General features: G+C 48.1%; 2 protein-coding genes and 1 long non-coding RNA gene across 10 annotated transcripts in view; 1 reads left to right on the top strand and 2 right to left on the bottom strand.

Moving 5' to 3' along the window:
- The window catches only part of LOC142890478 (uncharacterized), a 79,630-nt gene extending 74,119 nt beyond the window's left edge, over nt 1-5,511 (bottom strand). Inside the window, exon 1 of the long non-coding RNA XR_012927077.1 lies at nt 5,502-5,511. This is a non-coding gene — a long non-coding RNA (uncharacterized LOC142890478). The remainder of the gene's footprint in view (nt 1-5,501) is intronic.
- On the top strand, nt 1-19,820 carry LOC142890471 (ceramide transfer protein-like). 7 transcript variants are annotated; one of them, XM_076029533.1, is made up of 19 exons: nt 1-746; nt 2,242-2,376; nt 7,635-7,751; nt 7,844-7,906; nt 11,552-11,659; nt 11,775-11,910; nt 13,025-13,105; nt 13,226-13,383; nt 13,476-13,568; nt 13,685-13,771; nt 13,898-13,990; nt 14,258-14,323; nt 15,956-16,051; nt 16,148-16,280; nt 16,370-16,440; nt 17,096-17,224; nt 17,306-17,435; nt 17,669-17,805; nt 17,894-19,820. In XM_076029533.1, exons 1-18 carry the CDS (start codon nt 636-638, stop codon nt 17,794-17,796), a joined length of 1,935 nt encoding a protein of 644 aa, XP_075885648.1. In that variant the 5' UTR covers nt 1-635; the 3' UTR covers nt 17,797-17,805; nt 17,894-19,820. The 7 variants fall into 7 exon arrangements, with proteins under 7 accessions (XP_075885648.1, XP_075885651.1, XP_075885647.1 ...); XM_076029532.1 differs by having other exon boundaries at nt 2-746; nt 11,772-11,910; XM_076029536.1 differs by lacking the exon at nt 7,844-7,906.
- The window catches only part of LOC142890469 (3-hydroxy-3-methylglutaryl-coenzyme A reductase-like), an 11,730-nt gene continuing 6,000 nt past the window's right edge, over nt 19,497-25,226 (bottom strand). For both annotated transcript variants that reach the window (XM_076029528.1, XM_076029529.1), the window contains exons 13-20: nt 24,878-25,036; nt 24,616-24,773; nt 23,541-23,646; nt 23,275-23,445; nt 22,451-22,591; nt 22,208-22,366; nt 21,050-21,204; nt 19,497-20,935 (exon numbers count right to left, since the gene is read on the bottom strand). In XM_076029528.1, the coding sequence (XP_075885643.1) occupies nt 20,905-20,935; nt 21,050-21,204; nt 22,208-22,366; nt 22,451-22,591; nt 23,275-23,445; nt 23,541-23,646; nt 24,616-24,773; nt 24,878-25,036 (1,080 nt within the window). In that variant the 3' untranslated portion in view covers nt 19,497-20,904. The remainder of the gene's footprint in view (nt 20,936-21,049; nt 21,205-22,207; nt 22,367-22,450; nt 22,592-23,274; nt 23,446-23,540; nt 23,647-24,615; nt 24,774-24,877; nt 25,037-25,226) is intronic.

Raw genomic sequence — 25,226 nt, forward strand, 5'->3', positions numbered from 1 at the left:
ACGAGCCAGCGCCCCTGCGCAGAGTGCGCAGCACGCTCGTCGGACCTCTCGCGCACCCACCCACCGAGCGAAAAGAAGCCCCGCACGTCAGTCGAACATGGCGTTGGACAGAAGAGGTGTCACAGGTCCTCACAGGAAAACAGCAGCTGTCGCGGCCGCCGCGTTTATCTGAGAGCCAGCGACGACGGAGCCAGCACCGAGCAGACGGTCCTGCCTGCCTCACGTTACGGGGGTTCGTCAACGTTCCGCGTTCGCTCGGCAAATTCCAGAATTTTAACGAAACGGCGGAGAATTAAATTGACAGGAAAAAAAAACACGGAAGAGTCGAGTTGACAGCTAACGTGTATTGGAGAGGGCTTTAGCTAAGGAGGACATTAGCTAACTCCCTAGCTAACACCGTTTAAGTTGCGCAGTGGGAGCCCGCTGGTTATCGATCCCGTCACGAGCTCCTTCCGCCGCGCGCACTTCGGAGCCCGCTCGACAATCGATGAGCAACACGCGATGCTCCGCTGAAGCGTTTTTGACCATTGGAAGCGTCAGCCCCGACTCTCACTAGCCGGACGTGAGCGCGTGCCAAGTTTATTGTGTTTTTATTTTTATTTTTAAAAAAACACGCGTTTAGTCAGAGGCGGAAAATGTCAGACAACCAGAGCTGGAACTCCTCCGGTTCCGAGGAGGACATCGAGCCGAGAGAGGAGCCCGGGCATCACGTTGGCGTTGTCGACCTGAGCGGAGTGCTCAGCAAGGTGAGTTGTTTTCTATTAATTACTCCGATAAAGAACAAAACGTGGCGATGTGAGCCAATCTGGCGGCCAATCGCATGTCGCGTCTCCCCCGATCGAGGAGTTTTCCGGGTTTTCCCACGCAAGCTAACGACGGTGCAACATTGTCCACAGCGAGAAACACCTTCCGCAGAGAGATGGAAAATAGCCTTGGAAACGCCACAGCAGTGATCCAAGTGGCTTTTATTTTAGGTTTTATTAAGTCGTTATATATATTTCTTACTTGCATATTAATTTCAGACATGGGTTGTGCGAGCTGAGGCTGCTGATACCGTAGCAGTGATGATGACAGCTTTTAATTTTCCTTCTATTTTGCTCCCATGGCAAATGTATAAGATCAAAACACACACACACACACACACACACACACACACACACACACACACACACACACACACACACACACACACACACACAAACCACCACCTGTCTGTTCCTTGTGTTTGGCATGAATGCAAATCGGAAAATATCGTCTGTTATTGGCCACATGCACTGTTATCGGTCCTAAAAACTCTAGCAAAACTTGAGGGAACGTGTATAATGACGCCTCTGCAAGCCGTTGTTTGTCCTCTTTGTTCAACAGGCAGTTAAATGTAATGGAAGGCTATGTCCTGGAAACCTATTTTGCCATATGCTTTCTGCTCAGTTGTGCAAGACAGTTGTTTTGGACACGTCGGCCATGGATTTAATGACTTAAGCTGCTCGCTCGCTCGCTAATGTGGTATTAATCCCACTGTCCACTCTGTAAACAGATTGCACGGTGACCCGCTAACCAAGCATATTGTTAGATTAAGCAGATCTGTATCCAGGGAGGCTCACCTGTTCCATCATACTAAGCCTCCCACGCGTCATGGACCTCATGAGGATTAGTCAGTCTAGCGGGGGAGCTGACCAGTAGTGACTTCTTGAAAAACTGGTGATGTCATGGTCACAGTGCAGGGAAGAGGGCAACGGTTGGGCAATACTCACCACAGCACATACGTGTAAATTGTGTAGTCTTACCTAAAAACACGATCAAACTTAATTGTCACATTTCCAGCTATCAAACACAATCGCTTTTTTTTTTTCTTTCTTTTGCCGCCGCCGACATTTTGTGCATAAGGAGGCATTTTTAGCTTGCGAAATATTTCAGGAAAGTAACGGAATTGTTGACCGTGATATAGTTACCAGTTTTGCCACAGTACTCTAGTTACATTACTCTGTTACTCAAAAAGTAGTTTAATTACAGTAGTGGATTACTTGGTAATGGATTACTCGCCAACACTGATTCTTATATTGTGTTGTATATAAATTACCCTAACTAGCTGCCTCACAACAAATTACAAACATGTTTGGCGTCATTACTAGAATGTCAAATTTCAGTTTTGCCTCACAAAGTTTTAACACACTCACTTGTTCTTTATCATATTCAAGTTATTACTGTTACATCACTAACTTTACCCCCCTTTGACATTTCCAGTGGACAAATTACATCCATGGATGGCAGGACCGCTGGGTCGTGCTGAAAAACAACACCTTGAGCTACTACAAATCACAGGACGAGACTGAGTACGGCTGCCGGGGCTCTCTCTGCCTCAGCAAGGCTGTCATTACTGTGAGTACAACTGAAAATATTGACACACTTCCCCCTGTAACGCCGTCGCTTTGTTGATCACAAAGCGCCAGAGTGTATCCAAGAGCGCTTTGGAAGCTCTTGAATGTGACTCACACTGGCAAAAAAAGGTATGCATGAACTGCTGTTAGTTGTGCAAGTGGGTCATAGAGGAAGTGTCACAATTGCTTCTGAGAATGTGTGGTACCTGTTCCAACCACAGTGAGGTTTCCAGGTTAGTTGAGAGAGTGCGACTCGCCGACGAGCTAATAGATGCGAAGACTTCTGTGGAGGTTTGTCCGTCCTCTTTGTTCAAGGTCACTCAAACTTTTTTCCGTAGCAGCCGAGTCATTTGAAATGATATCATGCTAAACAAATTGCGGAATACACGCTTGGCAGGTGTATGTAAATGCACGTTGAGGCTGGTGAATCGGTAGCCGCCCATTCGCAGGCGCCGGTGGTATCACGAAGACGTCTGTTGAAAAAAAGAAAAAAGCTGTCGAGAGCAATTTTTGCTTTTCACACTCTCGCACAGACACTGCTCTGCAGTGAGGCTAGAGGTGTGACACTCGCACAAGTGAGCTGGGGGAAGACGCAAGCTCTTGTCCACGATAATTGACTTTGGAAGAGCAAAAGGTGCTGTTGCCTGCGATAAACTGAAATGCAACATCTGATTTAAAAGACAACAAAATGCACAATCTAACTTGCTTGCATGTCCCTCTTTTCTGCAACCTTTCAGAAACTAAAGTAAAAACAAAAACAAAACAAAAAAACTGCTTGTTTGTATTATCATGTATTTGAATCAGATGTCAGGGATCAACCACGTGTTTCTATTCAATTCATGACAGAGCTTTTCGGAGGCCTGCAGCGTTGCATAGCATTCTAATCCGGAGGAAGGTTTTCATGCTTGCTGTTCAACTGCAGGTTATGAATAGCTGTTGTTTCTTTTTTTTCTTTTTTTTTTTCTCACTAAGAACCTATTTTACTAAGAACTGCTGATTGTATCCCAAGTCATGCTGCAGGGGTAACTGCTCTGTCAGGTGACCGTTCTGGTTTCAAAACAGCACGTTGTGCGGTAACCCTTCACCTATAAAACCCTGCCATTAGCCGGGAAACATTTCGTCACTGCGCGGAATGGATCGAGACACGCGGGCAGGCCATTTGGTTCATTTTGATGTCTCTATTCAGCGTTAAGAATGTGTTGTTTCACATTTAAATGTGCTGCGCAAATCAGTCAGAGCACGGAGAGGGGAAAAAAAAGAAGAAAAGGCAATCGTTGCGATCGCATCCATTTTTAATGCTGCGTTCCTGTTTTCAAAAGAGAGCCGGGTCATTCATTGACTGCCTCTCACTCTTAACTCCCTCACTGAACAGCAACAATAGGCAATGAATAAGTCAAATGCCCGAAAGCGGCGGCGACCGCCCCGGGGGGCGGCGCTTTCTGTGCTATTTGCCGTATTTGTTCAGCTTCATTCATTCACAGCCTATGTAAATATTAACCTTCACGTGGCACTTCGCTGTCGTCATTTTTCATCCCAGTGGAAATGCGCAGCGGCGGGTCTCTCGGAGAGAGCGCAGACCACCGGGCCGCCCTGGACTCGCGGATTTATTTGTCGGATCGCTAAAATCCCGTCGCTTATTTTCCCATCAGAGTTTCCGATATTATTTTTTACGTCTTACGTTTGCATCTCGGACGAGAGTGAATCCCGGGCGCCAAATATAGACGGGCGACCGGGACATCAACTGTGTCATGGAAAATACGCCCTCATAAGTGCCTCCCAAAGGGGGTTTTGCCTCCGTCGACATTTTTAGGTCAATCACACAGATGTACAAGCAGGCGGGCCTCGCGTAGCCTTGGGTCCGCGGACAACGTGACATCGTGCCTTCTCTGCCCGTCAAGGTTGCGCATCGCTTTTTCTCCACGGTGTATTTCCAGCACAGGCGCGCAACCTCTGTGGCGCTTGACCGCGAGTCGCAGGGACACGGCCGAAGTTCAAGCAGAGGTCGCGCAGTGCGGCGAGAGTGACGCCAGGCTCGGGCCGGAAAGCGCGTGAGTGTCTTCGTTCAGGAAGTCGAGGCTCTTCCTCGACTTCCCCGGAGCCGCGTAACTTCCGCTGCATCAGCGCGCGGGGGGGGGTTCACCAAGAGGGTCAAGGTCCAGATAGCCCCGACTCTGTGTTTATGTTTCGGGGGGGGGGGGGGGGCGTTTCCATGATGGACGTTCTGGACGGCATCCTTTTCAAAAGTAGCCTTCCGTCTCGCTGCGTTTCCCTTGGACTTCTTTGCGAGTCCGTCTTGTGAACTTGAAGAGAAATGTCCTTGGTAGCAGCCAGAATGGAAGATTTTTTTATTTTTTTTTCCTGACGCTCCACAGCGGTGGAGATAACTCTTAAGTTGAAGTGACTGTAATAGAAATTTGGGGATTTACTGCACCGCTTTTAATGTCTCTCTGCAGATGTATCGGTCAAAGTCCCCTTAAAAAATACCTATTAGTGGCCCAAAACCTGATAGTTTTTTTTTTTTTTTTTGGAAGGAATCCCATCCATTCAGTTCTGTGACTGAGAACACAACACATACACCAACTCCAGAGGAGTTGGAAGGGAGAAGAAGAGCTGAGACTGTTTTGTCTCGTCTCAAATTTGTCATTCACAACGCCTGTTACACTGCAATCATGAAGACAAAAGTAAACCGGCGGAAAAAACAATTAACATCTCTAATGGAGTCTTGGAACAAATCTCCTCCCTTTTTATAGGACGCTGTAATTGATTATTACACAAAACAACCCCCCCCCCCCCCCCAGTTGGAGTCGTCAGAATGAAAGGGCACCAGCCGCCAGTGGTGTTTAGAATTATGACAGCGTCGGGCCTTTCCTATAGCCAGACGGTCTATTCAAGGGAAGTGCTGCAGCAGCACTGCAAAATCTGCAGTATTTTTTTTCTCTTTTTTTTAATGCATCAAACTGGAGTCCTGATGCGTCTCGAGGACGTTACGGCACAATCCGGTGTGGGGGCCCACAAATTTACGTCCGCTCGTCCTGCACGGCCACGCTTCTCCCTTTAGACGGTCGCTCAGAACATTCGTTGAAAAAGCGGCGCGGTGGAACGCAGCTCTCAGGACGGAATGAATACTTACTGCCGCTGCCTGAGCGCCGTCCTTTTTTTTTTTTTTTTCTAACCTTGTCAGATTCTTCCTTTGCTTTTGTTGCTCCCGCGCGTCCGTGGCCTCAGAAATCCCCTCCTCGCTCATCAGAGTGACCTCACATAGCGAGCAGTGCCTGCCCAGCCAGGCTTGTTCTTTTTTTGGTTTATCTTTGACGCGGAGTCCGGTCTGAGATCACTGCCAGCACGTCATGTCACTGGTGAAGCGCAAGGCTGCCGCCACGCTGACCTTCTTGTGATGGATTATTGTTCACCGTAGCCTCGGAACCCAGCAGCTCATCCCTAGTGGCCCCACTCTGGCTTCCTCCCTAGGACAGTCAGCCGATTAGCCCTTGACCCCCCCCCCCACCCCTCAGTCCGGTGGTACGCCTTGACTTTTGATGCTTAACACTGGGATTTTGTCGTCCAACCTTGACGCATGTGGCCGCGAGTAACGCTTGAACTGTGTGTGGTTAAAAGCCGAGCGTCTGGTCGAGGCGGGCCAGGTGCGAGGCTCCTCGCGCGCACGTCGCCCTCCTTCCGACGACCCCCTGCTCCAAAGGCACCACCACCACCACTACCACCACAGTGGGCCGTTTGTCATATTGCCAGCTCGCTGAACTGAGCCCAGTCTTCAGTAATGACTTGGCGCGGGGCCGCCTCTGCGCTCCTGCACACCGGAAGGGGGAAATCAGCTTTGCGAGCTTGCAGGACTCGATGGGCCGGTCCCAACCCCAAAGCATCAGTAATGATAACGGCTATCCAGAGGAAATGCATTGGTCATAGAAACACAGCAGCTTTGATTTGTCTCTCTCTAATTATAAAAAATTGTGCTGTGATGGTTCATGCATGACGTGATTGCGCGCACTAGTTTCACCCAGCCGGACTGCTGTTTCCGCAGCTGCAGTCTTTTCTTTTGTTTTTTCTCCTACTGACGTCTATGTAACCATCCGCCGGACTCAATACACAAGACGAGTCCCTCGTCAAAGTGTCCACCGTGCAGCCCCCCCGTGCAGCGCGTGCAGCGTTTTTTTTTTTACGGGTGGCCCCAGAGCGCTGCGGAGACGACATCTCGTACCGCCACTCGCCTTAAAAGGCCGCTCATCTGCCACTTCTCCCTCCAAGAGACATTATCGCTCAATGCGGTCCACGGTGCCTCCGTTCTCCTCGGCCTCTCTCTCTCTCTCTCTGTGATGTATTCAGCAGATAGGGCTTCAGTGAGGTCGGGTCCGGTCGACATCACTGCGACCGCGCTGAGTTACGATGTTGAAAGCGGTCGACGCTATCTGAAAAGAGGGGTAGTGGTGGTAGTGGTGGTGGTGGCGGCACGTTGCGGAGGTGAAATGTTTCGCTATTTCAGTTCCACTTTTAATAGCCATGTACGTGTTGCGGCTGATCAGGGAACAGATTCGACTTCCTTCCTTTCCTTTTTGGTTTGTGAACAGCGCAGGAAGGCGTGGCCTGAAAACAGGTGGCACCGACATAAGTTGGTTCAGTCGGGGATGTTTCCAAAGAGCACTATTTCAAAAAAAAAAAAAAAAAAAAGATCCTGCAAAGTGATTGGATAAACATTTGCTCCATCTGCCATATTCAAATACTGGCCCATACACTGGCAATGCATTCTATATTGCCTTACAAGGACTGTGACTGTATACTGTATTTGTAAACGACCCCTCTCATCCCCTCAATAGGGAGTTTGAACTTCTTCTGTCTGGTAGACGATACAAACTACCGAAGGCAAACCGTATTGCCTTTATTGCCATTGGAGCACTGACCACCATGTCTCGCCTATGCGTTTTTTAATGTAATCGCCACTGCTGTCCTGTTTTTTTTGCCCTGAGGATGTTTGTGTGTCAGCGTTGTTGCTGTTGTTGCCGTCCAGTTTGTTGTTTTATGAGCCCAAAGACAAATTTCCACATTGTGGACAATAAATGAACTAACTAACTACTGGTCCTGGCAACATACTGGATACTTACTTCTCTCAAAGGTTCCATATTATCCTGAATTTTCCCATCGTAATTTTTCATGCCGGGCTACCGCTGCTAAATAGTCTGAAAAGAAAAATATATAAAAAGACACCTGACCGATCTGCTCACGCTCTTCTCTTTCTCTTTTTTTGCTTAGCCCCACGAGTTTGACGAGTGCCGGTTGGACATCAGTGTAAACGACAGCGTGTGGTACCTGAGAGCGCAGGACCCCGAGCACAGACAGCAGTGGATCGAGTCCATTGAGCTGCACAGGGTAAGTCGTCTCAGCTGCAGACAAGCAATACAAGCTGAAAAACCCAATTGTGTGTTGTAAATTGTGAATGTGTGTGTGTGTGTTTCTATCAGAGTATCAGAGAGGGCAGGAGAGAAAAAGGCGTCCAGGGGACAATAATCATCCCTCCACCACTGGTGCGTCTTGTCAATGTCTGTAGGACATTAGGATTCAATTAGGGCCGAGTCCGGCTGCGGGCGCAGCACGTGCCCTGTGTTTGTGTCCACCTGTACACCTCTGTTCATGCAGCACACAAAACCACTTTTGCACGAGAGCATGCAGGCTTCGTAGAGAGATCCATGCTTGCTCTTGACACTGCTGTTGGAGGATTCCTAACACCGCGAACGCGAACAAACATTTGGCCCCTAGGGTTTTCGGGCAGTCTGTGCCTCAGAAGTAAAGCAAAGAAAGCTCCAGTCGCTGCTCTGAAGCGCCATGAGAGACGCACAGAATAGCGGTTGCACTTTAAAAATCCAGCTCAGCTTAGCCACTGGGAAAGAGCCGCCCGCCATGACATAACTGGTTTTGCATCTGTGTTCAAGCAGTCCGCAGACTCGCATTGCACTTCGACTCGCGTTAACGCCGACGTCCCAGCGTCCCTGCTCGGGACGGCCGACGCGAAACGCACTCAGCGGCTACGTCACATTTATTCCCGCGCACGTGCGGCACCGGAGGAAGCAGACGGAAACTGGGTCGCTTGACAACGCGGAGGCAAGTCGAAAAGGGCAACGTAGCGTAGTCAAGAGTAGAAGTAGCTGAGAAGACATCGGAAGGAACGGTTGTCCTGAGGCCTTTGCATACAAGCCTGCTCTGAATTAGGAAATGAAAGCCAGGAGCTGAAGTGGCATCTGGCGTTAGTTTGCTTTAACACCCGTTTCAGCAAAAGAGAAACAGAAACATGTATTTAGAAAAAAAAAAAAGGTTTGCTTGTTTAAAGCTGTAATCCAAAGTGGGCAACAGTTTAAAACAAGTTTAAAAAAAATAAAATAACATTGACTCAGTTTTGGGAGTGATGAGGAGGCTGTGAGCCCCACCTTTTAGCACGTGCACGCTCACCCGCGGCCCTGACACTGGGAAACCCCCCCCCCGCCCCTCCCGGCTTACTCACCCCAGCATCAGAGAGGCACCGTGAGTCAGACGGAGAGAATTATGTATGCACACGGGGGCTCACCGCGGGGCCGCCAGCGGCCACACCCGCCGTGACTCACTGCTGAAAAACTCTGCCTCCGCTTCCCCCACTTCTGAGCCCGCAAGACTCACAACAGCACTCAGCCTCCCAGTGTCTCCAGGGAGACGCAACATACACCAAATTCCTTCCCCCCTCGCCCCCCTCCTTCAGATTAAATCATCAACAGAAGATGGTCACAGTCAAACAACAGCTTGTTTCCAGGATAACTCTTGTTTTTCAAGGAAACTGTGGTCACAAAAGTCTACTATGGTGTTTGAAGGGAAAAAAAAACTCCTCTTGAAAAACATTATATGACTGGAACTTCTCTCATTTTGAATCATGATATTTGTGCACAAGTTCCACGTAGCGCTACATTTCCACAAGAGTCTTAAATGAGGGGTGTTTGTGTAGCATTGCGTAAAAAAGCAAAAAGAAATTAATACAATATAACAAATACACTCAGATATCTGCTACTTTTTGTTACCTCCTGAAATTGCGTGTACGCTGAATGATTTTCTCTACTTCTAATGTGTAACATTTTCAAGCATCTAAAGGAATGAATGAAACAAATATTTTATGTCAGATGAAGTCATTCAAATAAATACTACTAATAATTGGCATTGAATTCGCATAAGGAGCAGGAAGGGGCAATATCACAACTGATGCGGGGAAGATATGAGATCAAGTGGGCACATCAGAATAACATCTCTCTTCACGACAGCCTTACAAACGGAGCCCTCAAAGTCCCAATATGATAACCAGTGAGGCAATCTGGCATGATTCATCATCCACAAAGCAGCATAATTATCCCTCTGTTTAGCCTCTGGCTAAAACCGTTGCATTGTATCCTCGGAAAGTTTGAGGAGGAGGGGCCCGTGGGAGCGAGCACCTGGCTGGGTTGGGTGTGTTGTCACTAACCTGGGTGAGCTGTCGGTGAGGTATCTCTGCGTTTTGCAACACTTTTCTCATCAGTCTGGACTTCACACGTCGGCTGGGGGGGAGGGTGTTGATAAGCTTTAATATCGTGCATTTGGAATAAAAATGTGATTGACTCAATCGCATTTTATTTTTATTTATTTATTTATTTTTTGCACCGAACACGCCCGCAGTGGCTTGCCGCCCTTTTGCCCAGCAAGCCGCTGCGGGTGCTGTCGACTGTTTTGTCGCAAAGCAACCTGGTTCCTGTTCCGTCAGCAGACAGATTAAGCGGCCGCCATACGGTGAGGCTGTGCTGCCTATCAGTGGGGCAGCCGGCAGTGTGTTGGCTAAAGGCCGCGAGGCTCTCTGCCCGAGAGCCGCGCGAACGCGGGCGGAGTTACTTCTGGCCGCTGACCGATAGTTACCCCAGGCTCGTTCAACACGGCAGTCACGTGCCTGTCCATCTGCCGCCCTCTGCCGGCGGAAGTCGGGAGTGTTTCTTAAAGGGGAAACGCGTCCCTTCCCCGCTGGCGCTGCTTGAAACCTGTCCCGTTAGCCGCTGCCGCTGACTCGTCTATTTTCGAGTGCCAAGCCGTTACGTAAGAGCAGAAGAGGCACCAGCGAGGGTTTACGGGAAGTCGGTGGTCTATTTACTGGTGTCGCCATGGCCACTGGATCTGTGGCATGTTGTTGTAGCTATGCGTCAACGCTTCCCTGCTCTCAAAACATTTCAATACTAATTCTTTTTTTTTTTTTTTTTTTTTTGACTCCATCTCTCTTCATGTTTACTTCAAATTCAAAGTCATATAGGGGGGAAAAAAAATTGTTTAAGCCAAAGCAGAAAACTGAACGGAACATAAAGGGAACTTGTTGCTGTGTGAGGAGATTACATGGAGTTGCTATTATGTAATCTCATTATAGAAAGTTAAGCAAAGAAACAATAATCAGATTAGGTTTCATTTCAAATAAAGCACTTGTGTAAACAGATAATCATGGATTACTTAATCACAGCTGCTTTTTATTTTAAAAAAAAAAAGTTTAAATATGCACTGTATATATATATATATATATATATATATATATATATATATATATATATATATATACATATATATATATAAATATTTTAGTGCTATGTTAGTTGAATATGACTGAGGTCAAATGTTTTGTCAGTCATTATGTGTGTGTGTTTTTTTGGCATGAGAAACCTGACATGCAAGACATTTTGAGCCTCTCCAGTTCCGAGAACAAAGTGCACAGGGGGGCTTTGGCTGGAACAACAGCGATGCGTAGTTACGCAAAAGAAACATTGACAGCAGCACATGCTGCTGAACACAGAGCACACACAGAACTCAGGGTAACTGGGTTTTAATTGACTGTGCGATCGAAAACGCACAGCAAACTGTGCTGTCATTGAAACGAGAACGTGGGAATTTGAACCTGTTTGCTTGTGTTTATTTTTGCGAGATGAGGACAGATAGACGGCAGTAAGAGAGATGACTTAGATCAGTTCCAGTAAAGGATTAGTTACGCTTGCACTGCGTGTCACTGGATGTGTCTCAGCGAGTCACGGTGAAACGCACCGCTTGTGTCACATATAGTCTTCATTGGGATTTACTGATGGACTGATTGGGAGGCTCGCTCTCGCCGCTGCATCACGCAACTTTCTCTGTCTCTCCCGTCACCTGACGCACAGGCGGATTCGGGCTACGGCTCCGAGTCCAGTCTGCGGAGACATGGCTCCATGCTGTCTCTCACCTCGGCCACCAGCGGCTACTCCGCCACCTCCACATCCTCCTTCAAGGTGAGCTTTTTCTCCCCAGCTGCCGTTGACAGTGTCTGGGTTTCCACTTGTGTCGTGCGTTCAGCCTGATAACGTTCTGCCAAATTCTCTTGTCGCCGCGCCGTCCGTCCAGAAGGGCCACAGCCTGAGGGAGAAGCTGGCGGAGATGGAGACCTTCAGAGATATCCTGTGCAGGCAGGTGGACACGCTGCAGAAGTACTTCGATGGCTGCGCAGACGCCGAGTCCAAAGATGAGTTGCAGAGGGATAAAAGTAAGACCCTTGACATGATCAATCACTCAATTGAATGCCTAATTGAATGAAAGGTATATTGAGGGGCCCTGTATATAACAATTAAGGTGTTTGCATGGCATACTATAAACTACACGCATACCTGTATTTAGTCTTACATAGTCATGTTAAGAAGAAAAACAAACTTGACGGCTTACCTTGAAATCACCAGTCACGTAAGAAAGACTTCACATCACGTGAGACAACATGACCAACGTGGTTTGTAATACACTGTGTTACCATTAGATGCAAATAAATGTCAACGCGCTGGACCAATATTTGAACAGTTACCAGCCTCCTGGCATGAAGTGCTCATGGATCAGCGTTTTAACAGCTTCCAGTAAAAACATCGACGCCCATTTTAAATACTCATTTCAATTAGGCATGCAAATTATCGATTAACTCGTTAATCGTTTAGTTGATTGACCTTATCGATCGATGATCCCCTGATAATCTAAATTTAAATAAATATAAAAGTAACTATCTACAGGTGAATTACTCTTTCCTGTCACTGCACTGTTATAATAATATTAACCACCCGTGTAAATGTTCAATTAATTAATTGCGACAAATTTAATCTAATCGATTAAATTCTTAATCAACAATTAATCGATTAATTGTTAACATCCCTAATCCCAATGAAAAATTAAACAACAACAAACCATAAAATAGTTTTTTGTTTGTTTTTTGAAAAAAGAAAAAAAAAAAGTCATCAAGTCCATGTGTGTGCTGGTGACTCAGAGTGGCAATTCCAGCAGCCCCCTCACCCGCCCACCCCCCATCCCCCATCTCGGCCGGCTGAACATTGTCTCATTTCAGCCTGGACTGACTGGGCGCCCGACCCACGGATGACCACACTGAATGAAGCCCCGCTTTTGTTCCGCTCACCTCCGTCTCTCAGCCTCTGTCCATTCTGAAGATGAAACCAGACCATTGTGGTCCTGTCCCGCACGGCCGACTGTCTCCACCGCCCGTCAGTGTGCACGGCTCCGGGCCGAAGTTGTGCACGCTGCCTGCCGGGGGATGACTCAGTCGGGCCCCGCGGGAGCAGGATCGTGTGTTGCAGCGTTTGACACTGTCTGCCTGTGTCTTTCAGTCGTGGAGGACGACGAGGATGACTTCCCCAGCACTCGGACGGACGGAGAGTTCCTGCACGGCAACGGCAGCAAGGAAAAGCGTGAGTCGTGAAATATTAAAGCTGCTCGAAGGCTTGAGACGGCAACGACTGCGACTGAGTTTGAAGGAGTTAGCCGCCGCTTAAGATCCTCGTCTGCCTTGTTTGCGTCGTTTTTTGCAGTCTTCCAGTCCCTGACTCCCAAAGGAATCAATGGCATTGACTTTAAGGGCGAGGCCATCACGTTCAAAGCCACCACAGCCGGCATCTTGGCCACTCTGTCGCACTGTATCGATCTTATGGTGAAGAGGGAGGACAGCTGGCAGAGGAGACTGGAGAAGGTAGCTAACACCGAAATCCAATTAGCCTTGAGACTTGTATGTTTTATTTGTCGGACGGCAGTAAACTTTTGTGCATCTGTGCGTGCGTCAAGGAGATGGATAAGAGGCGAAGAATAGAGGACAGTTGCAAGTCGGCGCTCAATGACCTGAAGAAGAAGTCGCACTTTGGAGGCCCCGATTACGAGGTGACGTAGCTTTCGAAATCAACTCGTAAATCGGCTCGAACTTCCGAGGTCTTTGCAAGAACTTCTTGAAGCATCGAGACCTTTAACCCCCCCGCCGTCCCCCGCTCTATTGACAGGAGGGACCCAACAGTCTCATCAACGAGGACGAGTTTTTCGACGCAGTTGAAGCGGCTCTGGACAGGCAGGACAAAATAGAAGAGCAGGTGGGTTCACCATTTAAAGAGCAGCGTCTGCAGAAGTTACGTTGGATATGTTTCACTCGTTTGAAGGCGTCCTGGTGGTATAGAAGGACTTTCCTCCATGGTGTACCCCAACTTGTGTGTGTCCAGTGTCAGACGGAGAAGACGAGGATACAGAGGTGCAGCCCCGTCCCCCCCGGAGACGTCTACTCCAGCAGCGGCGCACATCGGTTCTCAGACAAGGTTGTCCAGACTTTTCATTTCCAGTTGGTCCCCCCCCCCCCACGCCCCCCCACTTCCCTCGGTTCCTCTTCCACCTCATTTCACACTTGTTTCACTTTTCTTTTCTTTTTTTTACATCCGATGCTCTCTCTCACTCTCTCTCTCACTCTCTCTCTCTCTATCTCCCTCTCTCTCTGTCTCTCTCTCTCCTTTGTTTTTTTTTGGTCTAACTCTCTGCTTTCATCTCTTATCATCCACTGCCCTCCGTTCTCATCTCCCTGACCGTAGCCTCGTAGTCAGTCTTCTCTGATACTCATGGCCCCTCCTCACGACGCCCACAGATTCAGCGCAGAGGTAACTCACCGCTAAGACTAAAGACTAACCTGCCCCGCTTCCCCGTGTGTTTCCCCGTTGAGACTTTAAAAAGTCAATGTTTGCGCGCCTGTCGAATCCCCAGTAACTGTGTGAACCCCAAGGTCCCTTTAACGTCCCGGCAGCGTAGCGCCTGTGTGTGTGTGTGTTTCCTAACCTGTATTGAAATTTAAAGACGACCGAGGTTGCTCGCAGGCTTGGTGTGGTGTCAAAAGTTTGTGTGACAAGCAAAGTGAAATGTGTCTGCCAGTGAACTCCCCAGTAATGAAAGAAAACCCCCCTCCTTTATTTCTACGCTTGCGGTTAAAATACACAGTCCTGGCGGTGTGCCCTCTGTGATGTCACAGAGGCTGCGTTCAGACTGCAGGCGAATCTGATTCAAAACAGATTCCTTCTGAAATCCGATTTTTAGGGGCTGACCGTGCACACTGTTTTTAGCAAGTGTCCAAATGGGATCTGGCTCTGTTCAGACTGGGCCACATTATTGACCCATCTGACAGGTTGCTGTAGCAACGACTTCGAAGCGGAGGCGTCGTCCAGCGTCGCGTGCAGTGTGTGACATCATATCACTGCGACTGCGCCACTTGTTGCGATACATGGCCTGGAGCTTGGCTTGAATGGAGCTACTGTATCTCCCCACACACTGACGAGCCAATGAGCTTCCTCCTCTGTCCAGGGACCGCTGTTTCCTACTTCTTCTGTCCGCTCCAATGGTGCGCTCTGGTGGCGCATTGGGTATGGCGTCGAGTAGAGTGACGTCACGGACGGTCTAAACACCGATCGGTGTGTTTGGAGCTGTTCACACTGAGACCCATCTGTCCAAACGCGAATTGAAAAACGACCTCCCGAAGGTGGTTTCAATCCGTTTTTGCAAAAATCGGATTTGACGTCATTTTCGACTGTTCGGACTACAAAAGAGCCATCCGGTTTCAATCTGGATGGGCTAAAGATCGGATTTCGGCTGGCAGTCTGAACGCGGCTAAAGTGATGTCACTTCTTTTTAAAAAAAACAAGTTTTGACGCGATTGCACCCGGTTGGTTCTCACCGTCCTGCCAAGGGAAGGATCTCAGCTTAGTCTAATTGTTGATTAAGCCAGTAAAGGCTCATCACGCTGCAACAATAGCTGAGCCGACGTTCCAGCCGTCAGCCTCAGCCGCCTCATCGTCTCAATGCGGTTGCTTCCCCGTCGTCCCATCTCCTCTCGGGAGGACGTTATTCCAGAAAGTTGCCCGACCGTGCCGGTCTCCCTTTTGTTCAACGCTCACCGCCACTTTCCGTTTACCTATTTGTTTGTTTACCTTTTATCGCTCCCTGCGGCCAAATGCTCGTTACGAGAAGCCTCGGCGCCATGAAATCCAAATTGTGCGAGTTTCCCCTGCTTGAGATGCGACGTTGCTCAACGGTGGGCCGCGGTGCAACGCAACAGGCGCGCCCGCTGCAGTTTAAACAGTCGCAGACTCACAAACACCGGGGTTAAAGTATCACGAGCTCCCAACGCCGCCTGCGTCACGCTTTGCCCGTCTCTCACCTCAACACTGTTGTCATTTCAAAATCCACGTTCATGCATCTTTCCGCAATCAATGGCGCGCGCTAATCTAAGTCCCCTCTCCAAGGTGGAGGAGATGGTGCAGAATCACATGACCTACTCGCTGCAGGATATGGGCGGAGATGCCAACTGGCAGCTGGTCGTGGAGGAGGGCGAGATGAAGGTACGGAGGAGGTCACGTTTTGGATTCCGCGTCGAGATTTGAAATCCCGACGGATGATGACGAGTGGGATCCGGTTGTCGGCCACCGTGTGCGCAGGTTTACAGGAGAGAGGTGGAAGAGAACGGCATCGTGCTGGACCCACTGAAGGCCACTCACTCGGTGCGGGGGGTGACCGGTCACGAGGTGTGCCACTACTTTTGGGATACGACCTATCGCAACGACTGGGAGAGTAAGTGCACGCTGAGTGAATACGCCGGCCTGGAAACCCGCGCCGGTCGCACGGCCCTTTCTCACATTTTGTCCCCTCGTCTCGTTCAGCCACCATCGAAAACTTCAACGTTGTGGAGGCGCTGTCGGACAACGCGGCCATTATTTACCAGACGCACAAGGTGAGAGCAACACAGATATTCCAAAAACAAAGCAGAAAACAACGCACAGCTTTATAAGCAGCCCCAAACGGTGAGACAGCACCCTCTGCTGGCCTCTTACCGTGTGTATTTAAGCTGGGGGGGAAAAAAATGACTTAAAGGTTAAGCGTTATAATATTTGGAGATTTTCGAAGAAGAAAGAGCGACATCAAGTGGTTACATTTTAGATTTGCTGCGCCTGTCACTCTTCATCCCCCCTCCTGAGCTTGACAGTGAGGCGCAGCGCTTTGAATACCTCATTCACCCTCCTCTTTGTTGGTTTATTTAAAGACGCAAGCAGTCACCCTAATTACCTAACGAGCTGTCAGGTGGTCTGGATTGTCCACACCAGGCTTCCTTAGAAATATGGCAGAGCAAGATGGCAGCTAACTGGGAGCAAGACCCTTGATCTGTCTATATTCTTATATATATATATATGAGAACCTTTCTTAGGATAGGAAAACCACATTACTTGTATTGTGCTGTGATTATATGCTTTTACTAGTGCATTTATGGGCAGTATATTAAGCTTTGACCAATAGAGAAATCATAAATCAAGCCAAATGTTACACACTGGACCTTCCGGAGTCGACAAACTTGCTCCGAGTGCGCGCTGATGGCACGGTGTGTGTTGCAGCGGGTGTGGCCTGCGTCTCAGAGGGACGTGCTGTACCTGTCCGCCATGAGAAAGATCCTGGCCAACAACGAGAACGACCCGGACACGTGGCTGGTCTGCAACTTCTCCGTGGACCACGACGACGCGCAGGTGAGCACAGGTGACTCTCGCGACGACCAGCGAGAGCGCCGCCGCCGGCTCTGATCCAAACTCTCCGCTCTCCTCCTGCAGCCGTCGAGCAGGTGCGTCCGTGCCAAAATCAACATTGCCATGATCTGCCAGACGCTCGTCAGCCCACCAGAGGGCGACAAAGAGATCAGCAGAGACAACATCCTGTGTAAAATCACCTACGTCGCCAACGGTGGGTCCTGTTTTTACAACACAAACGCTTTGGACAAGGCAATGCAGTTCTGCTGGTTCTCTTGCAGGGATATTAGCACGTATTAGCACTAGTATGAGGTTTCTGAAATGTATTTTTCAACATATGTATAGAACGGCCTGGAAATCAGAGGGTTATACGTTGGAACTGCTTATTTTCTTCCTCTGAAATTGAGCCTTTATTGACACTGCATTTTCATGTCACTGTGCGTGCAGTGAACCCCGGAGGCTGGGCCCCGGCCTCTGTGCTCAGGGCTGTGGCCAAGCGGGAGTACCCCAAGTTCCTCAAGCGCTTCACCTCGTACGTGCAGGAGAAGACCGCCGGCAAACCCATCCTGTTCTGAGGATGGCAGGTAGCAAGGAACTCCACGCATCTGCAACTCGGCACGGATTTTTTTTTTCTTTGCAAAATAACAACGCAGCCCTTCCTCTGTTTTGCAGCGGTGACACAGCAGAAAGACGGGAGCGGCACGTGAGGCTTTAGAGGAAACCTCAGGCTGACTGCTGCGGCCGGGATAACGAGTCTGTCATTGAATTCCCCCCTCCCCCACTTCAAGGCTAGAGGCGCCGGTTAATGGTCTAGTGGCGCCCTCTAGCGGTTGCATTCGGACAACTCCTTGAAAAACTCTCGCGGTAGAAGCAAATGCTTGATTGAAACACATCCCAACTTCCAGATAAATTGTGATGAGACTCCAAATTGCTGCTATTCGGACGGTTTCAGGCGACACTTGGTTGACCTCCCGCTCCCACGGAATGCCGTCAATCAAATGTACCCTGAAGAGAAGCCAACACATCAGTCTGTGTCTCTTTTCTAACAGATATATTAATATATAAATGTATCTATGTTCTATAATTGGTTTGTAAAAAAAAAAAAAAAAAAAAACGTAGAGAGAGAGAGAGAAACGGATCTTTGCTAATAGAAATATTTTATCGTCACCATTTCTCGCTCTAATCTCGAATTGACTGTTGTTTTTAACGAGACGCCATTCCCCAGCTTCTTTCTACGCTGCTATATTTTGCTAGTGGAACCGCTTTGATTGAGATGACTATCATCTTACTTGCGTTGAGTCCAGAGGGGCTGTCGGCGACTCGTGACCCCCCCGATGATGCAAGACTTGACCTCCCTGACCATGTCGCTCTCATGAAAGCGCCCCCCCCCCGTGTGGGTGCCGACGGAGCGACAAGTTGATGGGAGCCTTTAGTTGGTTGTCGTTTGTTTTTGTTTCCCCTCAGTGTGTATTTAAATGTACAAAAACAGAGTCCGTGTACAATACGAGCTTGGATTTATAATCGGGACATTGCTTCAATGTCAAAAGTGTCACAGCACATATTTTGAATGTTGTAAATAAGTATTGCGAGCATTTCCTTGAAGGTTCAGAAACCGTTTTAATAACAGAGCTGAGCCCAAATGCCTTAGTGTAACGGGAAAGTTATAGTTGCAGATGCGACGGGCGGTGCCGGGGGCGCACCTTCCGAATACACTAGACAAGTGCCTGATGGCTGAATCTACCCGCATTACCGTCTCCGCTCCTTTTGTCGGAGTGACAATTTGTCCTGCACTAAACTCACTGAATGAATAAACCCGATGAAACATTTCATGTTCTTCCACAGAGGGCTTATGGGATTTTTTTTTTTTTTTTTTTTTGGTCAAATTTTAGTATTAAGAGGAGCCAGGAATCATTTCAACATCTGTTTGTGCCCTGCTGCCTGTCTCTGTTCCACTGTGTACTGGCACGATAAGAACTAAAAACCTGTCGCTGTTGTCAAGCGTTTTGAGATCTCTTTCGCCGGTCCCAAAACGGACCTATTGTTCACAGGTTCCTGTTGCATTTGGCTGTAGTTGTCTGCATACGTACTCGAGGATGTTGACTCTGGCCGTCGCCATCTTGTGGTGGAAGCCCGTTAAACGGCGCGAACGCAAACCCTTTAGGAAGTTCTGCAGCCTCTCCAGTTACGTTTACGACTGCATATCCGCGCACGTTCCGAGTCCATTTCAATTCTACTTTCACCTGTGAACAGCACGAGTGTTATTATCCCCCCCCCCCCCCCCCCAGTTTTGGTCATATCAGAAAGAGATGTAGCTTGTTTTCATTTTCCAGTTTACACAATGTGATTTCAGAGCTAATGACAGACTGTGATGCCAGGGAGGATTTCGCCTCTAGGTGGAAACAGATGAGCTGAATTCTCTTTCAGCTGCAGCATTCATTGCTAACGAGTTGTGAAAGCTGAATGTAGAGACTTTTTTTTTTCCTTTTCTGTAAATACTCTATTCGTACTAACGTTGTGGGAGAAACTTAACACACGTACTGTGACAGAGTCACTTTTCTGCCCTGTTCAAAAGTGAAATAAACCAGTTCATCAAGTTCCAGTTTGTTTCCCTCGTTTCCTTTGTTCATTTGACACCAGTGCGGATAAAATAAGGACAGTGTTATTTATTTTTTCAAAATAAGAGCTTTGTCAAGTATGAGAAAAAAACCCACAAATAAATTAAAAAAAATTAATTATTCTATGTCGAACATGCAACAATTAACCCCACCCGCAATCGTAATGCATTAAGGCCACTCCTGAAGCTTTCACTCCGTCACTTACTGCAGTAGCCATCAATGTCAAACTACGTCATATGGCTTCAGTTTACCCGCTTTCACAAGCCGCCTAGTCAGCAGTTTCATGACCTCTTCCCCAAGCCGAGCAGCAACGTTCAGGCTGCAGTATACACAGTATACAGTAACACCCCGACCGATCCATCAGGGGTTGTGCAAGTTCAGAATTATGACACTGAATTAGTAACGTACATTCAGACGGTGAGTCGGTGGATCCGACTTCGGGGAAGCTTTTGGCGGACGACAGAAGGAGCCGAGATCTGTCGCGGGTCAGAACCAGAACCGTACCATACCGACCGACGCCTTGCCGTGGCGGGACAAGGAAAGCTGTGCTTTTGGCTGCTAAGAGGCACAATATAACTGGGGATTTTTCTTATTGTTACTGTGGCTTCGACTCCACATCAATAATTCACAGTTGCCTGAAAGACCAGTGCAAATAACAGGGAAGGCTCTGTTGGAACACGAAAATAATGGCAAACAAATGGCACAAAGACGTAACCGCAACAAAATCAAAAGTCTGGCTCTGGGCGCGGGCACACACACACACACACACACACACACACACACACACACACACACACACACACACACACACACACACACACACACACACACACACACACACACACACACACACACACACACACACACACACACACACGGCTGGGCATCATTATCCTGTTAAGTCTCTCATTTTCCGAATGTTCACAAGCCACAGCCTCCCATCCGAGGCCGCGTCCTCATGATACTCTTGCAGCCGCGTGCGTCCTCACGGCGAGGTCGTCCTCCGTTGAAGGTGCTTTGGTCGAACTCTGGAGTTTAAAGGGTTTAGATGGGGGAGGTCGCATCCACTCAGGAGCTCTGGGACAAGTTGGATTTAGACCTGAGAGGGAAACGGAGAGGGTGGAGGTGGAAGTGTCAACTAACAAAATCGACAAAAGCATTACATAAAAAAAAAAAAAAAAAAATGGGGGTGGGGTTGTGTGAAGTTTCTCACCTGTTGTGGGTCATGTGACTTTTGACGAGGTGTCCTGCAGCGAGGGCAGCCATCAGGGAGAGCTCCCCCGCCAGCACCGTGCCGCAGACCACTCGCGCCAGCTGCCGGGCGTTTTCCCCTGGCTGGCTGGCGCTGGTGCCCTGGACTCCAAGCATCTACACACACACACACACACACACACAGTTTGACATCAGAGAGCTGTCAAATCACCAGCTAGATAGCGTTACACAATATTGTGTAAAGGTCTTGAGGTCCACTTTGCTCTTAAAGCCACAGTATTTAAAAAAGGGAGTTTTCTTTTTGTTTTGTTTTTTCATTTTTCCTGGAGCCTCTTATCTAAATTTGCCAAAACAACTGGTAAAAATACAGCTCTACACTGAGATAACATAGTTACTTGCTAATAGCGCAATTTACACACATCATACGAGCCAGCTTGCATGGGGGTGTAGGGGGAGGAGAAGAAAAAGACGTAAGGTAAGGTTCAACTGTTCAGTACACTTTCCTAAATTCCATCTTAAAAATAAATGTTCCTTTAATCTTTAACTAGGGATGTTAATTAATTGATTATCGATTAATTTTCAATTAGACTTTTAATAGATTAATCGCAATTAATTGAACATTTCTTTACATGGGTAGTTAATATCATAACAGTGTAGTGGCAGGAAAGAGCAATTCACCTGTAGATACTGTGATGGTCATAATATAGCTAGAACAAGTTACTTTGAAACAACTTTAAAAAACAAAAACAAAAACAAGGTTGAAATGTGAGCCATTAGAGGTCAACTTCAAGTCAGAGGATAAATGTATAGGGTGTTTTTACTGTTCTCGAATGTGAAAATGGGTCACATTGGACCCTCAACATTATTTTAAATAATGTGTTCCTTACACATTTTTCATTGTGAAATTTAGGTTCTCAGGAAAAAAAAAAAAATCGCAGCTTACCAATCAATCGTTAATTGATCGTTAAGGTCAATCAACTAACGATTAATCGATCATTTGCAACCCTATCTTCAATAAAGAACTCCGATTCTGATCTGTGGTCCCTGGGAAAACACGTCGCCGTTCTTCACACTTAAAATGAGACGGATCAGAAGGGAGAGGAGTGGTGCTGCCAGTCTTTGCCGTGACCCGGGCCGCAGGGTTCCGAGGCCACTCTACCTGCAGGCAGGCCCGCTGGGGCGTCAGGTTGGTGCCTCCTCCCACAGTTCCCAGCTCTATGGAGGGCATGGTGCAGCTGATGTACAGGTCTTCGCCCGCCGGCCCGGCGGCCTCCATCTGCGTGATGCAGTTGGCGCTCCCCACCGTCTGGGCCGGGTCCTGGAACGGCGGAAGTGTCGCAACGGCGTTAGTCGTTCAGCCCGCGCTGACGAGGGGTCGCGAGCGCGGCCGCTTGGCCGTTACCTGCCCGCAGGCGATGTAGATGGCTGCCACGATGTTGGCGGCGTGGGCGTTGAAGCCCCCGATGCTGCCGGCCATGGCCGAGCCCACCAGGTTCTTGTTGATGTTCAGTTCCACCAGTTTGGCCGTGCTGCTTTTCAACACCTGGGGGGGATGAGGTGTGGGGGGGGGGTTGTTTGATGGGGGAGGGGGTTGATAAGACGTTGATTGAGAGGATTAGAAAAACCGATCTGATCCCGTGAGTTCAAGTCTTCAGAGATTCTATTTGCCACGTGAAATGTTGGCGTGGCTCCTCAACACTACGGGCCTGCGCACGCAAATACGCATACGAAAATATTAAAACTCAAGTTAAAAAGATTTAAAAAGTGGAAAAGTATGGGTAAGGGTGTTTGCATTGTTATGCAATATGATACTATACTGTACCATATAATATATTATAACACATATTGTATTAATGGTATTGATTAATTTTTTTTTTTATAATCGCAGAATCTTCATAGTTAACTGCGATTCATCACGGTTTGAAATGCATGTGTAAAATTCTTTTAAGTTATTTTGCATTTCGAGGCAGTTTTAAGGCGCGTTTGTTTTCATCTCTCTAGCACTCTGTTTAGATATTGACAAACCAATGAAACTATACCATTAATATCAGCGATAATAGAAATAATAATAATAATAAATCAGTAAAATAATAATAATATGTAATAAAAATAATATAATAATAATACTAATAATTGTGCAGTATAATAAACAATCAGTATAATATAATTACTTGCATGATTATTGAAATGATATGATACGATACAATGGGTCCGACGTGTCCGTACCTCTCGCACCACCCTGGCGGGAACGGTGGCCTCGCAGACGGCCGACCTCCCGCGACCCATGATCCAGTTGATGGCGCCGGATTTCTTGTCGGTGCAGTAGTTGCCGCTGACCGCCAGCACCTGCACGTCGGGACACTGATGCCGCAGCCGGTGCAGGGCCTGCTCCGTCCCCTGAGGGGAGCGCGCGTAAAGAAGGCGGTTAGAAGGCGAGGGGGCGGCGGACGCTTCACGTTGAACCCGGCGGCGGCGGCAACGGCTGGCGATACCTTGGAGATCATGTTCATGCCCATGGCGTCTCCGGTCTGCGAGTGGAAGCGGATGTACAGGTTCTTCCCAGCTAAGCCCACGAAGAGTTTCTCCAGGCGAGCGAACCTGCCGGGAAAAAAAACAACATTTAAAAAAAAAAAAAACAAGAAAAACACCAAAAAAAACATTTCATTTGATGCGACAAAAGGTTAACACAGCTTTAAGTCTGCATTGTGTTCTATTGTTTTTTTCTCTCTACCGCAGGGGTTCCTAAAAATACAAACCACCAAACAACCTCAGCTTCTGGCCTCCATCGCAAACCAACACACCACACTAGAAAATATGTGAAGGAACATCAACTTTTAGAATGTTTTTTTTTTCTTCTTACTTATATTTGCTATTCAATATTTGTCACATTTGATTAGAATAAGAATAACATCAACTAGCATGTTGATAATCATGGCCGTTGTTCCCTATGGCTGTCAAGCCATATTTAAGGTTTCCGGCCTTACATTTTCCAGGCCAATTCTCAAGTTTTCTTTTAGCGGCAGTGTTTTCCCACAGCTGAACTGTCGGTTCCTTCAGTCTCCTTGTCACAGACTTGTTGTGCATTTTGCGCTAGCTAGGCTCACCTGAGGAGCAAAACACCTCGATGAGTGGCGCAAACCGGCACACACACACACACACACACACACACACACACACACACACACACACACACACACACACACACACACACACACACACACACACACACACACACACACACACACACACAGTTTTTGACTGGCAGGCAATTATCTGATTATAGATTATATATGATGACAATAATTAAAAGATAATCTAATTATTAATAATAATTATTAACAGATACATATATATATACATACATATACATACACACATATGTATGTATATATATATATATATATACATATACATATACATATACATATACACATATGTATATATATTTTACTTGTATATATTTATTTGTATATATTATTCATCTCGGTGCAGTTTTCTCAGATTTTCGGAGGCCTCGCTAGCGCCACCTGACGGCCCCCAACTTTGAAAACCCGCTGCTCTACCGACCTGCTGGTCGAGTCGAAAGCCTCTTTGATGACCCTGAATCCCTCCGAGGTCTCCAGCCAGACTTTGACCTCTGCTGCCCGGCAGGCCGAGGGCAGCCTCACCACGGGACCCCTGGTCATGCTGTCGGCGAGGATCCTGCTGCGGCAGCCGCCGCTGAGCTGCGGAGGATAGGGGGGGAGGGAGGGAGGGAGGGAGCGGGGGAGGGAGGAAGTCAGCGGGCAGAAATGAGCCACGACGACGAGGTCACAGGGCGCTCGCTTACGGAGAGCGCTCTGCATCCTCGGTTGGTGCTGGCGACCAGGCAGCCCTCCGTCGTCGCCAGGGGGACGTAGAACTGCGCGTCGTCCAGCAGGAGGGGGCCGGCCACGCCCACCGGAACCGGCATGTAGCCGATGACGTTCTCGCAGCAGGTTCCCGTCACCTGCAGGGGGCACAAACGGGACACAAGTGAAAAGCGGTAATGGAAGGCTAGAATGATAGAATGAGGTCCGGACTTAAACCCCTTCGAGAACGCGTGGACAGTGCTGAAGAAACAAGTCCATACCAGAGAGTCAACAGGTTTAACTGAACTGTTTCCATTCTGTCAAGAGGAGTGGCCAAAGAATCAACCG

This window comes from Nelusetta ayraudi, unplaced genomic scaffold (genome assembly GCF_046127955.1).
Source record: "Nelusetta ayraudi isolate G7.1 ecotype Tasmania unplaced genomic scaffold, CSIRO-AGI_Nayr_v1 ptg000026l, whole genome shotgun sequence".
NCBI classification, from domain to species: domain Eukaryota; kingdom Metazoa; phylum Chordata; class Actinopteri; order Tetraodontiformes; family Monacanthidae; genus Nelusetta; species Nelusetta ayraudi.